This window comes from Myotis yumanensis, unplaced genomic scaffold, assembly GCF_028538775.1.
Source record: "Myotis yumanensis isolate MYYU_CA2020_CCGP unplaced genomic scaffold, mMyoYum1.0.hap1 SCAF_19, whole genome shotgun sequence".
Taxonomy (NCBI): Eukaryota; Metazoa; Chordata; class Mammalia; order Chiroptera; family Vespertilionidae; genus Myotis; species Myotis yumanensis.
This window is the reverse complement of record NW_027223770.1, coordinates 28,177,786-28,193,250: the sequence shown is the minus strand read 5'-3', so window position 1 is coordinate 28,193,250 and position 15,465 is coordinate 28,177,786. Positions and strand designations below refer to the sequence as shown.

General features: G+C 63.9%; 1 protein-coding gene and 1 long non-coding RNA gene across 5 annotated transcripts in view; both read right to left on the bottom strand.

The window, feature by feature from the left end:
* Nucleotides 1-2,072: 2,072 nt before the first annotated feature.
* LOC138997768 (uncharacterized) lies at nucleotides 2,073-4,101 on the bottom strand. The gene is made up of 3 exons (XR_011469016.1): nucleotides 4,017-4,101; nucleotides 2,567-2,667; nucleotides 2,073-2,297 (listed from the first exon to the last, which is right to left on the bottom strand). It is a non-coding gene; the product is annotated as an uncharacterized lncRNA (long non-coding RNA).
* A 1,435-nt stretch (nucleotides 4,102-5,536) lies between these two features.
* ADGRD1 (adhesion G protein-coupled receptor D1) overlaps nucleotides 5,537-15,465 on the bottom strand; it is a 39,485-nt gene continuing 29,556 nt past the window's right edge. For all 4 annotated transcript variants that reach the window (XM_070399596.1, XM_070399598.1, XM_070399597.1 and 1 more), the window contains 10 exons: nucleotides 15,355-15,458; nucleotides 14,123-14,234; nucleotides 13,393-13,546; nucleotides 12,490-12,556; nucleotides 11,968-12,034; nucleotides 10,841-10,932; nucleotides 9,872-9,998; nucleotides 9,471-9,512; nucleotides 8,860-8,952; nucleotides 5,537-7,434 (listed from right to left, as the gene is read on the bottom strand). In XM_070399596.1, coding sequence (XP_070255697.1) covers nucleotides 7,339-7,434; nucleotides 8,860-8,952; nucleotides 9,471-9,512; nucleotides 9,872-9,998; nucleotides 10,841-10,932; nucleotides 11,968-12,034; nucleotides 12,490-12,556; nucleotides 13,393-13,546; nucleotides 14,123-14,234; nucleotides 15,355-15,458 — 954 coding nt within the window. In that variant the 3' untranslated portion in view covers nucleotides 5,537-7,338. The remainder of the gene's footprint in view (nucleotides 7,435-8,859; nucleotides 8,953-9,470; nucleotides 9,513-9,871; nucleotides 9,999-10,840; nucleotides 10,933-11,967; nucleotides 12,035-12,489; nucleotides 12,557-13,392; nucleotides 13,547-14,122; nucleotides 14,235-15,354; nucleotides 15,459-15,465) is intronic.

The following is a 15,465-nucleotide window of genomic DNA, read 5'->3' as shown; positions in this document are numbered from 1 at the left end:
AAAAAAATCGAGTTTTGATGATTACTATTATTTTAAAATATACCTTTATTGATTTCAGAGAGACGGGAGAGGGAGATAGAAACGACAATGATGAGAGAGAATCATGGATCGGCTGCCTCCTGCATGCCCCCTGTTGGGGATGGAGCCCGCAACCCGGGCAGGTTCCCTGATCAGGAATCAAACCCTGACCTCCTGGTTCCTCGATTGACGCTCGACCACTGAGCCCCGCCGGCCGGGCTGAGTTTTGATGATTTCACCCCATTTCCTGTTGCTCCGAGGAGGGACGACGCTTTCCCAACGGCCGTCTGTCTCGTGCACTGAGGGGTGCTTTCGGAGCAGCAGCATGAGGGCTTCTGGAAGTTTCTGGAATGCTCGGTCTGTCCCGGAGAGTCAGTCTGTAAGGCCCTGGTGCCCACTGTGGACCTGTTGGCCTTCAGACCTCTCCCTCCCCAGCCCTCTATCCTGGGCTGACCCGTAGGCTGCATGCCCCATTCTCACCACACCCACGTGCAATTCATAGGCGTTCAAACACATGCATGTTAGCAAGAAAAAAATAGAGGACCGATTCGCATGGAGCAGTAACGTTAACTTTAACACCGCACCACTTCCCGGCTGCCTTTCACTGCAGCCTGCATTTTGCATTCTCAGTCCATCCACGTCTATTCTGTATGCGTATTGCAAAGCCATCGGGTATTGTGTGCTGTGGGTGATTTAAATATATCATTATTGACTTCAGAGAGGAAGGGAGCGGGAGGGAGAGAAACATCCACGAGGAGAATCATGGATCGGCTGCCTCCTGCACGCCCCCTACCCCTGGGGATCGAGCCCGCAACCCGGCCATGTGTCCTTGACCGGGAATCGAACCTGGGACCCTTCACCCTTCAGTCCACAGGCCGACTCTCTGGCCACTGAGCCAAACCAGCTAGGGCTCTTGCACATTTTTAAATAGAAATAAATTCGGGCTTCACACACACACACACACACACGAGAGGACACCTTGGGCAAAGGGGGGACTTGAACCCAGAGCCCCGAGGGCCGTTCCGTCAGGCCCATGCGCAGAAGGAGAGCTAGGGCTCTGAGAGGCACCGTCACCCCCTCCTTTACCCCCCCCCCCCCCCGCTGACCAGGAGACCCACTGCCTCCAGTCCAGCCCACACCTGCCGACCCCAAGCCGCCTTCTCCCAGGGCGCCCTCCGCAGACGGTACCCCGTTATCCCGGGTCCTCCTATTTGAGGCAAAATGAAACCAAGATGAGAAATGCGGGGAAATTGCTGACTCCAGCGGCCTGGCCTCAAGCACCATCCGTCATCTTTGCTGCTTCCTCAGGCCGGTCTTCGTGCTCGGAATGACAAGGTCCTGGCGCTGGGGGACGTTCTGGGCGCCAAGGCCGGGTGTGGGGGGTCAGGGAGGCCGGCAGCCGGGAGGGTGGAAATAGACGGGGAGCATGTGCGGGGGGCGGGGGGGCCCAGACTCTCCGCGGTCACCTGGGGGGTCCGGTTTGTGTCGGAGAAGGGGCGTCCCCAGCCCAGCCCCGCCCCACGCAGACCCGGGGGAAGCTCTGGGCTCCAGCCCAGAGGAAAGGCCATCACACCCGGGTCGGCCCAGGTGTGTGTGTGCTCAGGGCAGGTGTGTGCGCTCCAGTGGGAGGGCCCAGGAGGGAGCCACGGGGCGGGGCCAGCCATAGAGGCGGGGCCAGTCGTGGGGGCGGGGCCAGCCATAGGGGCGGACCCAGCCATAGGGGCGGGGCTTACATGGGGCAGGAGCAGCCATAGGGTGGGCCATGCCAGGGGGTGGGGCCAGTAATAGGGGCGGACCCAGCCATAGGGGCGGGGCTTACATGGGGCAGGAGCAGCCATAGGGTGGGCCATGCCAGGGGGTGGGGCCAGTCATAGGGGCGGACCCAGCCATAGGGGCGGGGCATACATGGGGCAGGAGCAGCCATAGGGCGGGCCCAGCCAGGGGGCGGGCCTAGAGGTAAGGGCGGGCCTGTCTAAGGGCGGGCCCAGCGATAGGGGCGAGGCATGATAGAGGGCGGGGCCAGCCATAGGGGCGGGACCAATCATAGGGGCGGGGCATACATGGGGCAGGAGCAGCCATAGGGCGGGCCACGCCAGGGGGTGGGGCCAGCAATAGGGGCGGGTCTGTCTAAGGGCGGGCCCAGCGATAGGGGCGAGGCATGATAGAGGGCGGGGCCAGTTATAGGGGCGGGATCAGGGCCGGAGGGGCGGGGCCACACCGTCCATTGGGTCCAGGAGGTGGGTCTCGGCCCCTCTCCTTTGCCATCTGCTTCTCTGGACCTGAAAGCAACGCGGAGCTTCGATCCGGGACACAGTCCGTGACGCCGTCATCCGTCCGCACCTGCTTCCACCTGGTCTTATGCTTCCTCACTCCCCGTTCATCGGATTCCTCCTCGCCCTCCCGCCCGCTCCGAGGAACTCATAAAACCGTGTTTAACCGCGTCTTTTCTCGATTGGCTTTTTATCTTATTTACTTAAAAAGTGTCGGCTGAGATTCCTCCCTGAGATTCTATTCTTCGGAAGCCTTTCGGCCGTGACTGATTTCTTACCGGAACGTGTTCTTGCAGAACGTCCGTTGCTGTTTGTGGGCCTGTATTTTAACTCTGCTACTTCGAGGGCGCCGAGAGATGTATTCCGTTCTGTTTGGGATCTGATTAAATTTTACGAATGATTATGTTTTGAACGCACGCGCACCCCGCGGAATAGACAGCACCTCGCTGTTTGCAGGGCGGCATCACCCCCGAGGTGCCTGTTCCCCGCGTGTCCTCCGTCCCATCTCCCAGGGCCCCCACCCAGGCGCCTCCGGCTCCCGGCCCCCGCAGACACACAGGGCACACCCGCAGGGGTGCACTTGGGCGGGACCCCTGCTCCTCTCCGGGGCGCCTGCTCCACCCTCCCTCCCACCCGCAGGGCACAGTGTCCCTGCGTCCCGTCTCCCTGGCAACACGGGGAGGGCAGTTCGGAGCATCTGCCCGTTTCCCCCGGGACGGAGTGTAAGCGGGAGGTGGAGTCAGGTCACCGGGCAGGAGGGGACCCAAGTGCGTGCTGGGCTCTGCCGCCACCTTCCGGGAGCTGCCCGGCCCCAGCCCCAGGCCCACCCTGCACCCCTGGACCACAGGCCCACACACTGCCAGCCCGAGGCCCTGGCCTGGGAGGAGTCCCCGCCGGGAGCGAGGGTCCTCGGTATAGATGCCTCTTCTTTAAAGGGGACCCCCCACCCCCTTGCCCGGCCGGCGTGGCTCAGTGGTTGAGTATGCACCTACAGACCAGGAGGTCACGGTTCGATTCCCGTCAGGGCACCTGCCTGGGTTGTGGGCTCGATCCCCAGTAGGGGGCGTGCAGGAGGCAGCCGATCCATGACTCTCTCATCATTAATGTTTCTGTCTGTCTCTCTCTTTCTCTCTAAAATCAATAAAAATATTTGAGGACAGAAAGAAAAAGGTACTTCATGGCCCATTGCACGCATTGCCCGGGAAGGCTCTCTGTGCGCGGAAAACAAATGTAACCGCGGTGACAGGTGTGTGTGCGACAGAGGAGGGACCTTCTCATCCTGGAACCGCCTGGGGCTTGTTCCCTGCTGGGGACGGGCAGGGGGAGGGGGGAGCACAGGGGGCGGCAGGGGCAGGGGCGGGGGCGTGATGGGCAGGGAGCCCTCCGTCACCCTCCCTGGAACACCTGCCACCCCGTCGGACGCATGACCAGCTCCGGGCACTCGATGGAGCCAACAGCCAAGCTTCCTAAAGTCTCTGCACGCGAGTGTTCTGTCCGCCTGCTCTCGGGATCGAGCCCATCAAACACCGTGTTTTCCAAAACGCCTCCAGTCTCCCTCCTTCCCGAGATCCAGGTGAGCGGGGGAGGGAGGGAGCCCGGGGCTAGAGATGCCATCAGTTTGATTAAAGTCTGAAGTTCAAGGTGGGGATGATTTATCACCGGCTGCCCGAGGCCCCCCCCTCGGAGGGGAGGGGAGGGGAGGGGCCACCCCTGACAGCCCACACGCACCTGACAGGTCCTGGTCCCCAGCTCTCCTGGGGTCAGAACATGGTTTCCATGGAAACCGAGACCTCAGCGGAGGATTGCAGGGCGGGTGTCAGTGGTGCTGAAACAATGCGGTGGGTGCAGGAGAACCTCCTAGAACAGATGCAGTGAAGTTTATGTAATTTCCTGAAGCTCGGGAACCGCCCCCACGCTCAGGGATGGGGAGGCGTTCTCTCTCGGTGTGAGCCCTGCATCACCGCCCAGCTCAGAGCTGGTGCGCGCCCACCGGGGGCCGACGCAGATGCAGACACTGCCCAGCCCGGCCAGCAGGCCCAGCACGCGTCGTCCGCAGGGAGAGAGAAGGCGCACGGGGACCCCGGGACGCTGTGGAGCCTCTGTGGGAGCCACCCAGGGGCAGACGTCGCCCGTCCCGGGCACGGCTCCCCATGCCTCTCTGGGCGGCCCCCGGGGGACAGGCTTTGCGGCCGCCGTGCAGGGTTGGTGAAGGACCCCCTGGAACTGACTCCCTCCCTCGCACACTCCGTCCTGCCTGCATGGTGCCCGCCCACCTCACCCCCTCGTGGAACTCGGCATCTGCGCTTCCCTCCTTTTTTAAAAAAAAAATTAAGATTTTTTTCAAATATATTTTTATTGATTTCAGAGAGAAAGGGAGAGGGAGAGAGAGAGAGACATCCATGATGAGAGAGAATCACGGATCGGCTGCCTCCGGCACGCCCCCCACTGGGGATCGAGCCTGCAACCCGGGCCTGTGCCCTGACCGGGAATCGGACCCGGGACCCTTCAGTCCCCAGGCCGAGGCTCTATCCACTGAGCCACACCAGCCAGGGCGAGAATGTCCTTTCTTTAGCCAACACACGGCACTCGGGGTTAACAGAGCAGGGTCCATATTTCCCATAACCATGGCCGGTCCCCGATATTCTATTTTTGCCCCGAACGCCCTGAACCCACCTTCCAGACTCAAGACCGTGTCAGAGCCAGGCCCCCCGCACGAGCCGGGGCAAGCGAGCTTCCGGGTTCAGAAAAAGCAATAATTGTTCATGTGTCTCCCGGGCCCTCAAGCAAATCCGGCTTTTCTCCCGCCTCAGCATCGTCTCCCCAAAGCACTCGCCCGCCTCTCGCCCGCTCCCGGGCCATGGAGCCGTCGGGGCAGGTGAGGGGAGGACTTGATTCTTTAACTAAATATAGCCTCTCCCCAGAGCCCGCCTGCCTGACGGTGGGAGAAAACCCACTCGGCTCCAGGGGAGCGGCAGCAAGGCCGGGCGGGGCCGTTTCTGGGCCATTGAGGGTCCTCTCCCCCCCCTCCCGCTGCCTCACCTGGGGGCCCCCGTGCTCCCTCCCACGAACCAAAGCCGTCGAACGCACGTTAGGAACAGGAAGCTTTTATTTCGTCAGAATCACAACACGTTCCCGCTGCCGGGCAGCACCCACTGCCCTCCCGCCCGCCCTCTTCCCAAGGTCACCTTGGGCCGGGGACCTGGGATGACGAACCGCCGCCGGGCCGGACCCCCCCCCCCCCCCCCCCCCAGTGTATAAATAACGCGGCTGCTGCTCGTTCCTCAGCGGGAAAAGGCCTCGCTGGCCTCCTGACCTATCAGCTACGAGAGTGCGCGGTGCGTGGGGAGGGAAGCACGGAGCTTCGACTGAAAGGCCCCCCAGGACGAAGGAAGAAAAGGAAATCGAGGGGTTCAGTGTCCTCACTTCCGGGGCTCCTGGGGGGGGTCTGCTTCTGAGTCGCGGGGAGGAGCCAGGGCCAGGCTGGCGCCAGGCACTTTTCACCAAACGCGGGGGCTCGGCAGGGCCCCCTGGGGTCTCGCCTGGAGGGAGGATAACCCCCCCCCCCACAGACGTGCGGCTCGAGGGACCCCTCGCAGGCAGGGTGCCTGTGGTGACTGTCACACTCGCCGGGACACAGACGAGGTGCCGGAGGGCCTGGCCAGGTTGGCTCAGTGGTTAGAGTGCTGGCCTGTGGACCAAAGGAGCGTGGGTTCGCCTCAGGGTCAAGGGCACGTACCTGGGTTGCAGGTTCGATCCCCGGCCCTGGTAACAGGCAACCAATTGATGTCTCTCTCTCTCCCCGCCCCCCCCGCCCCCCACTTCTCCCTCCCTTACGCTCTGCTCTGTAAGATCACTGGAAAAATATCCTCGGGTGAAGATTAAAAAGAGAAGGTGCCAAGGGCGGGAGGGTCCACAGAACCACGTAAACAGCAGGTGTGGGGTGTGCGGGCGGGGAGGGCCGGTGCCGCCCGGTCACAGTGTGAGAGGAGGGGTTTCCAGGGTCTGGACCAGGCCCGCACCCGCCCGGCACGTCTCACAGACGCGTGGGCCCTGTCGTCACAGCGGGTCCCTCGCCGCCTCTTCCCAGGTCCCGCGCCGCATCTGCGACCTCAAACCCCAGCGACCGTGCTCAGCAGGATGGCGACCACACACGGAGCGACTGTGACGCCGTGGCCCGGGGCCGAGTCCACAGACTCACACCCACTCAGAAGACGCAGCGATGGCCCCCAGCCGCCTGCCCTGTGAGCAGTGGGCAGCGGGCAGCGGGCAGCGGGCAGCCGCCGTAGGGACGTGAAGTAGCCCAGGTGCCCGTGAGCGACGGGGAGCCTTGGTAAGCGATGGGGGAAGTCAGGCCTCAGAAAACGTCGGCCGGGCCCTGGCGGGCGCCCACAAGGAAGGGTCAGGAAGGGGGAGCTTCGAGGCCGCCTTCGCGTCTGAAGCGTCCATGTGTGTGGGGGACGGTTTGAGAGCAGCCGTGGCCCCGAAGCTCTGGGGACTCAGCGGCCAGCGGTCAGCCCACGGCCTGGGCCTCAGCAGCGGCCCCAGCACAGACCTCCCACCGTGTCGTCGCCCGCGGAGTGGCTTCAGGGAGCCGGTGCTGGGTGGGTTCTGCAGGTTGACACTCCTCGCTCTCTCCCACGCCCCCCCACCTGCCTCGCCCGACCCTCTGGGGCTGCGCGGGGACCTGAACCCCAGCAGGACCCAGCCCTGTGGTCCGAGTCCCCCTCCAGGTGCTGGGCCGCTGGGCTCGAGCTCAGTCACAGGTCCGATGGGGGAGGCTCACGGAGCAGGACAGCAGGTCGCCCAGTTCCGGGGAGCCCCGAGGGCCGTTGCTCGGCCGCTGGGGGACGGAGCCAGGGGGTCCGCCCTGGCTATGAACAGGCGGCGGGCGGAGTGGCGGCCTCTGTCCCACGGGGACGGCGATCACAGGGACCCTGCAGCCAGACGGCGATGGAGAGGGTCCCCCGCGCAAAGGCAGAGTGTGTCTCGCCTGCTGTCGGGGGGCAGTGCTCCGAGCGGCAGGCCAGCCCGGGTGGTGCGTGGTCTCGGCTCACACGGGGGACAGGTCCACGCCGTGGGCAGACTGGCTGCTCTTGTCCCAGGGGCTGAGCTTGGAGGAGGCTGTGCCCGGCCGGGTCCCGTTCATCTGCGGGACGCAGGGGAGTGAGGAGTGAGGCCCTGCTCCAGGGCCAGAGACCTGAGCCCCAGGTGAGTGCGGGAGTGAGCCTTGGGCCTTGGGCCTTGGGCCAGAAAGTTGCCTGAGGGTCCTCCCTGTGGGGGCCCCGCTGCTCCCCAGAAATGAGGATCTTGAACTGGAGAGGGTGCCCTTCTCCCACCTGCATCATCCCTTCTAGGTTCCAGTGTGCATTCATTCACTCCTGCATCATCCATCCATCCATTCACCCACCAACCTGCTCTCGTATCCATCCATCCATCATCCATCCATCCATCCATCCATCATTCATCCATCCATCATCCATCCATCTATCAATCCATCCATCCATCCATCCATCATCCATCCATCATCCATCCATTTATCAATCCATCCATCCATCCATCATCCATCCATCCATCCATCTATCATCCATCCATCCATCCATCATCCATCCATCATCCATCCATTTATCAATCCATCCATCCATCCATCATCCATCCATCCATCCATCTATCATCCATCCATCCATCCATCATCCATCCATCCATCCATCCATCATCCATCCATCCATCCATCCATTCATCCATCCATCCACCCATCATTCATCCATTCATCCATCCATCTATTCATCTATCAATCCATCCATTTATCCATCCATCCATCCATCCATCCATCCATCATCCATCCATCCACCCATCATTCATCCATTCATCCATCCATCTATTCATCTATCAATCCATCCATTTATCCATCCATCCATCCATCATCCATCCATTCATCCATCCATCCATCCATCCATTCATTCATCCATCCATCCATCCATCCATCCATTCATCCATCCATCCACCCATCATTCATCCATTCATCCATCCATCTATTCATCTATCAATCCATCCATTTATCCATCCATCCATCCATCCATCCATCCATCAATCCATCCATCCATCCATCCATTAATCCATCCATCATTTGTCCATCATCCATCCATCCATTCTTCATTTATTCATCCAGGACAGAGGACAGGATGTGGGTGTAACATCGGCCCAGGGTGTGTAGGGTCCTGCAGGCCAAGGTCAGGTGTGAGAGGTCAGGTGTGAGGGGTCAGGTGTGAGGGGTCAGGTTGAGCAACAATCTCTAGCACCTCCTCCCTCCCCCCCCCATTGCCCGGCAGCCACCTGCCTGCACAGCAGGAGCCCGGGGAGGAGGGACCCGGGGGCGGGCGGGGCCAGAGGCTCAGGGTGAGGAGCTGGGGCCTCAGCTCCCCGCAGCCCTCGGTCAGGCAGAGGCTCAGCGCAGCCAGCGAGCAACCTGTGTCCATCTGACGGACCCTTCAGGGCCCGCGAGGGCAGCGCCCTGGGGTCATGGGGTCAGGGGTGCGGGCTCCCAGGGCGGCCCGAGCGACACCACACCACTCACCACGTCGGAGCTGAAGGGCTTCGGGTTGGCGTTGCGGCTGGAGCTGCTCGTGAGGGACCAGACCTTGGTTTTATGCTTGAAGGCGGCTCTCACCTTCGGGGCAGAACGGGGTTCGTTAGCAACAGCGTCAGGGTTGAAGCAGGAACCATCGGGGCTCCCTGAGGCGGCCTCCTGCCCCCTTTCCCCCCACCCTCCCTGCAGGACATCCTGAGGGCGGAGGCTTGGAGGTTGCTTAGCAACAGGAAGAGATGGAGGGGCTGAGGGGAAGCAGCCCACCGTTCAGACTGTCACCCCCACCTGAGCTCCCTGCCCTTTCAGAAATGAAAACCCGCCCGGCGGACGTGGCTCAGTGGTTGAGCGTCGACCCATGAACCAGGAGGTCAGGGTTCGATTCCCGGTCGGGGCACAGGCCCAGGTTGCAGGCTCCATCCCATTAGGGGACGTGCAGGAGGCAGCCGGTCCGTGATTCTCTCTCATCATCAATGTTTCTCTCTCTCCCTCTCCCTTCCTCTCTGAAGTCAATAAAAAAAGTACATATTTTTAAGAAAAGAAACGAACACCCGTTTCCCAGCTTCCCGCCGTGGGGAGGGCGGACGGGGACGCAGACGCACCTCGGAGTTCAGGAGGCAGTGGAAGAGGAAGATGAAGAAGCCCTGGAAGGAAGGGAGGGAGGAGTCAGCCCCACGCGGCTGTTAGGGATGCTCCTGATGGTTCTGCTCGCCAGGCCGCACACGGGGCCGGGGGCGGGGGGGGGGGGGGGGGGGGGTGGGGGTTGGGGGTGGGGGAGCAGCTCCCGCAGGCCCAGCCTGTTGTTGGGGAGCCTGGAGGGAGCGGGTGCTCTCGGTCCGTGAGGAGGGAGGGGCATCATGTGACCTGGCAGCAGGCGGCCGCTAGGACCAGGGGTGGGGGCTGTGCTGGGACAGGCGATTCCCAGACAGGCTCCGCCTGTGGGGGAGAGGGGTGAGGCTGGTAGGCTGCCCTCTACACGCCCCGGAGGGCCCTGGGCGCCCACCTGCAGGGAGTTGAGGATGGCGAACGCGTACTGGAAGGCCACCGCCTGGCTGTTGACGGCCAGCACCCCGAAGACCCAGGAGGTGCCCAGGATGGGCAGCAGCACGGCCACCGCCTTCGCCGTCAACCTGGCGGAGAGAGGGTGACGCCTGGGGGGGCCGGCAGGGCCGGGTGAGGGCACTGGCCCGGGAGCGGCCCCTCCCTCGGCGCCGTGGCGAGGAGCTGGCCACCGGGACGGGGACGCGGGTCCACGGGCTGGCTCAGGGCCCAGCCGCCAAGGACACCAGAGCAGCGCTGGGCACCCAGGCCGGACACAGGGGCCGGTGGGAAGCGGGTCCCAGGCGCCCGCCGAGGACACGGGGGGGGGGGGGGGGGGGGACATGCTCAGCACCCAGAGCCCTGCAGGCCCGCTCCTGGGGCTCGCTCGGGAAGGTGGCTCCGTGGGAAGGGGAGCCTGGCCCACAGAGCCCATGGCTGAGCGGGTGCAGATCATGGGACCGGACGGCGCTGCGCCCGGGCTTCTGACTCCGCTGGGGGACGGGCAGCCTCTCGGGCAGCCCCGCTCATGTTCTCGCCACGGGAGGGCATGGACGTGACCCCTGGCCCGTGACCCCTGACTCAGGGTCATCCTTCTGCCCCAGAGCCCAGCCGCCAAGGTCTCCGGAGGCCGAAAAGCCCCAGAGGCCGGCCACCTGCCAGGTTAGCCCACGGGCTGGGGACACGGTGGAGTAACGGCCGTATCGACCTGCAGCCTGTTCCCCTCCGATCAGACCATACGCTGCGGCCAGTGTCTCTCTCGCTCAACGCCCGCTGCCAGCGCCCGCGCCCCGTTCTTCAGCCCCCGGTTCCCTGGCCTGTGGTTTGGGGTGTGGGGGTCTGACTGCTCCCACAGCCAGGGCGGACCTCCCCCCTCCGCTGCCCGAGCCGCCCCCCCGTGGGCGGGGCACCCTCAGGCCCAGGGCCCGCGTACTTGAAGGCGCTGGGGTCCCCGTGGACCTTGTAGTTGCTGGCGCTGATCTGGGAGATGACCCTGGTGACGGCGATGAGGATGCCCACGTTCACCTGCGCGGGGGGGGGGGGGGGGGGGGGGCGGAGAGAAGGGGGGACAGGTGAGGGCCGGAGTGGCACCTGCCCAGCACCTGGCTCCTCCTGGCGCCGCCCTCCCCAGCCAGGGCTGCACACACCTGGAGGGACGGCACCCAGGTCCCTGAGCACCTGCCCACCGGCCCCCCAAGTCTGCCCTCTGGGGGCTCAGATCCGTGGGGCAGAGAAAAGACAGCAAAACAGACCGGTTCTGCCCGGCTGGTGGGGCTCAGTGGTTGAGCGTTGACCTATGACCTAGGAGGTCAGGGCACAGGCTCGGGTTGTGGGCTCCGTCCCCAGCAGGGGGATGTGCAGGAGGCAGCCGGTCCATGATTCTCTCTCCTCGTTGATGTTTCTCTCTCTCATTCCCTCTCCCTTCCTCTCTGAAATCCATAAAAATATTTATTTTTTAAAAAGAACAAAGGCGTTTCCCCAGCCAGGGTTGGTATTAGAATTTCGTGGATCCCAGAGTCAGTTCCCAGCACAGGGACAACCCCATCGGAGAGGAGCCAGCTCCCAGGAGAAGAGCCCAGAGGCAGGGCCCAGACACCGGCAGGGGGCTCATCGGACCCCTGGCCCCCGACCCCTGACCCAGCCGTGCCGGCACCTGCTCCTGGCCACCAGCTTAGAAATCCCGTTCCTGTTCGACCCCGAGTGGCCCTGTGACCCTGGGAGCCCAAACCGCCGTGGGGGTTCCCAGAGGCGTCCGCCAACCTTCCCCAGGCGGCCCTGGGCCCCGGGGGCTCCCTGACCAGGAGCCTGTGGGGGGAAACCCCGTGGGGTCGAAACCCCATGTCTGCCCGTCCCCACCCCCCAACACCTGCAGCCTCGCCTGGAACCGGATGTGGGCCCGTCTCCCCACCTGTCATCTGGGACACGGTCCGGCCACGGCCCCACCAGGGGACAGAGCCCCGCTCACCAGGGGGAGCGTCTCAGGGCCCAGGCCCCTCTCAGGGAGCCCCAGGGTCCCCCCACCCCCGGCTCCTGCCCCTCCCGCCTCGCGCAGGCGCCTACCATGATGACCAGCAGGGCAGGGGCCACGAAGGCCCAGATGGCGCCGCTGTGGAGGGACAGCCAGCAGCTGCGGAGGGAAGCGGACCGTCAGGCTTTCCTCTTGTCCGGAGAGCAAGTCACCATCCGGGACCCGACCCCCGGCCTGGTCCCCAGCACCTGCCCTTCCTCATCCGGTGCCAGCACGGCCGTCCGCTGCCGGGAGGTGGCGACCGGCGTGAAATCCCCCCGGCTGCGCCCCGAGCGCCGACCCCGGCCTGGTGCTCCCGCCTGCACCCCCCACATCCCGGGGTTCCCAGCTGACCACCCCCCGGAAGGGCTGGAGTCACCACCCCGGGCTCCAGGGGTGACACGTGTCCAGGGAGGCCACGGGGACAAAACGGTCCCATCAGCACCCTCTGCCCACAGCTCCCCATCCTGGATGCCCCTGTCCCGCCTCGGCCAGGCCCTGCCCCCAAGGAACCTGGGCGACCAGCGCCGAGGCCGGGACCCTCGCGGCCCTGTCCCCGCGGGAGCCCCGCTCACTTGTTGGTGGTCCCGTAACTGTCCAGGGCACAGGAGATGGAGACGGCGCAGATCAGGAGCGGGGACCCTGCGGAGACCAGAGAGGGCACCCCATGAGCCCACGCCCCCCGGCTCTCACTCCTTCGTCCATTTATCCGTTTTATGCCCGATTCACACAGAGAACCACGGGCAGGGTGCGGACGCAGAGCAGCCCCGTCCTCCAAGAACCTACGGTCTAAACAAGGAGATAACAGCCCGGCCGGCCTGGCTCAGGGGCTGAGCGTCGACCTAGGAGCCAGGAGGTCGGGGTTCGATTCCCGGTCAAGGCACAGGCCCGGGTTATGGGCTCGACCCACAGAGCAGGGCGTGCAGGAGGCAGCCGGTCCATGACTCTCTCTCATCGTGGATGTTTCTCTCTCTCTCTCCCTCTCCCTTCCTCTCTAAAGTTAATAAAAATATATTTAAAATGAAGAAAAAACATTAAAAAAGAAAAAAACAGGTAAAAAAAGAGAACACCCATAGAAGTCAGAAACGGGAACGAGTGATTCCCGGGATGTCTGACCTTTGCTCCGATTTGGCCAACATGGTTCTCCTCCGACCTCGGCCTCTTCCAGGTGCAGAGAAGGCCAGGAACCCCCTCCCATCCCATCCCACCCCATCCTGCCCTCCCAGCCCCTCCCCCACCCGGCACCCACCCCAGCCCCTCGCCTTCCCCACCCGGCACCCACCCCGGCCCCTCGCCTCCCCCACCCGGCACCCACCCTGGCCCCTCGCCTCCCCCAGCCCCTCGCCTCCCCACCCGGCACCCACCCCAGCCCCTCGCCTCCCCACCCGGCACCCACCCCGGCCCCTCGCCTCCCCCACCCGGCACCCACCCTGGCCCCTCGCCTCCCCCAGCCCCTTGCCTCCCCACCCGGCACCTACCCCAGCCGACCCCGTAGTAGTAGCGGAGCTTGCTGTCCTCGGAGCCGAAGACCCTGACGACCAGGCTGTAGAGATGCAGCCCCTCCACCAGCATCCAGGCGAAGGCGCTCAGGAAGAAGTAGTGCAGGAGCACGGCCAGCACCTGGCAGGGGACCTGCGAGCCCCGCAGAGGCCGAAGGTCAGTCTCCCCGGCGTTTCTGGGGCCCCAGCCTCCCAGCGCCCAGGTTGGGGCGTCGTCTGGGTCACGTGGTCTGATTTCCGCCCTGGGAGTCGGCTGGGCTCCCTCCCGTTTCTGGTCTGTGGGGCACATGACCCCCGGGGACCCCATCGCCACCCCATGCTCCCTCCCAGGCACAGGTGACTGGTCCAGGAGGATGTGGGAATCAGATCCGGCCAATCAGCACGCAGAGCCCTGTTCTCTGCAACGGGATTGGCTCAGAGGGAGGACTGGCGCTTTGGCCGCCACGCTGGTCCCCGAGGGGAGGCCTGTGGGAAGGGGGTGCAGCCAGTGGCGTGGCTTCCCCCCTAGACTCTGGATGTCAGTCTGTCCACCCCGAGGTGTCAGGCAGCCAGACACCATGTCATCTGCAGGCCACCCTCTTGTCTCCCTGGGGGACCCCGGCCAGCTTTCTGGGGGTCCCTCTGCATTCCGGTTGGAGAATTCCAGCTGCAGGAGGTGCCACCCCGGTGGCATCTGGGAAGGATGGGGGGAGGGGAAGGGGGGACTCACCGTGCCCGGCCGGCAGTGGAAGCTGACCAGCAGCAGCACCTGGGCCACCAGGATGGCGGAGGACAGGTTGGCGTGGATGTGGTAGCGCTGGTTCCGGATGGTGCTGACCGAGCTGAGGGCAAAGGGCGAGGGGCAGGGGTGAGGCCCAGATGCTATCACTCTTGGACCCTCCATGGCTCCCGGCTGCCCTTGGAAATGACCCGGCTCGGGCAGTCCCCACGGCTCGGTGAAGGCCACTGTCCCCCACCTCCACCAGGTCCCTCTGCACCCCAGGCCTCAACATGAAAAGTGGTTGCGGACGCCCGGCCGGCGTGGCTCAGGGGTTGAGTGTCGACCTATGAACCAGGAGGTCACGGTTCCATTCCCCGTCGGGGCACAGGCCCGGGTTGCAGGCGCGATCCAGTGTGGGGGGCGTGCAGGAGGCAGCCGATCCCTGATTCTCTCTCATCATGGATGTTTCTCTCTCTCTCCCTCTCCCTTCCTCTCTGAGGATATTTTTTTCCATTGATTTCGAGAGAGACAGTGGAAGGGAGAGGGAGAGACAGAGAGAAACACATCAGTTGGTTGCCTCCCGCAAGCGCCCCTGACCAGGCCCGGGAGCCCGCAACCAAGTAGGTGCCCTTGACGGGAATCGAACCCAGGACCCTTCAGTGGGCGGGCCGACGCTCTAGCCACCGAGCCAAGCCTGGGGCTAGAAAATGCATATTTTTAAAAAATATATATTTTATTGATTTTTTTACAGAGAGGAAGGGAGAGAGATAGAGAGTCAGAAACATCGATGAGAGAGAAACATTGATCAGCCGCCTCCTGCACACCTCCCACTGGGGATGTGCCCACAACCAAGGTACATGCCCTTGACCAGAACCGAACCTGGGACCATTCAGTCCGCAGGCCGACGCTCTATCCACTGAGCCAAACCGGCTACGGCGAAAATGCATATTTTTAAAAAAGTGACTGAGGAGCAACCACCCAGCTGTGACCTTCAGCGTCCAGACCCAGCTCCTGATGCAAAGGCTACAGCAGGGAGATGGAGGGGATGGGGGGCCATGGAGATGGAGGGGATGGGGGGCCAGGGAGATGGAGGGGATGGGGGGCCAGGGAGATGGAGGGGATGGGGGGCCAGGGAGATGGAGGGGATGGGGGAGCCAACGGGGGGTGGTGTTCATGGTCGCACGGAGCCCCCGCCTCCCGGGACACGGACACGGGTGGGGGTGGCGGCGGCAGGGACTCACGAGAGCATCGCGAAGGTGGCCAGCGTGACCGCCAGGCAGAGCACGGACAGGGAGCAGCCGATGTAACTGATGGACGAGAGCGCCACCTGGTGTCCGCGCGTGAGCTGTGCG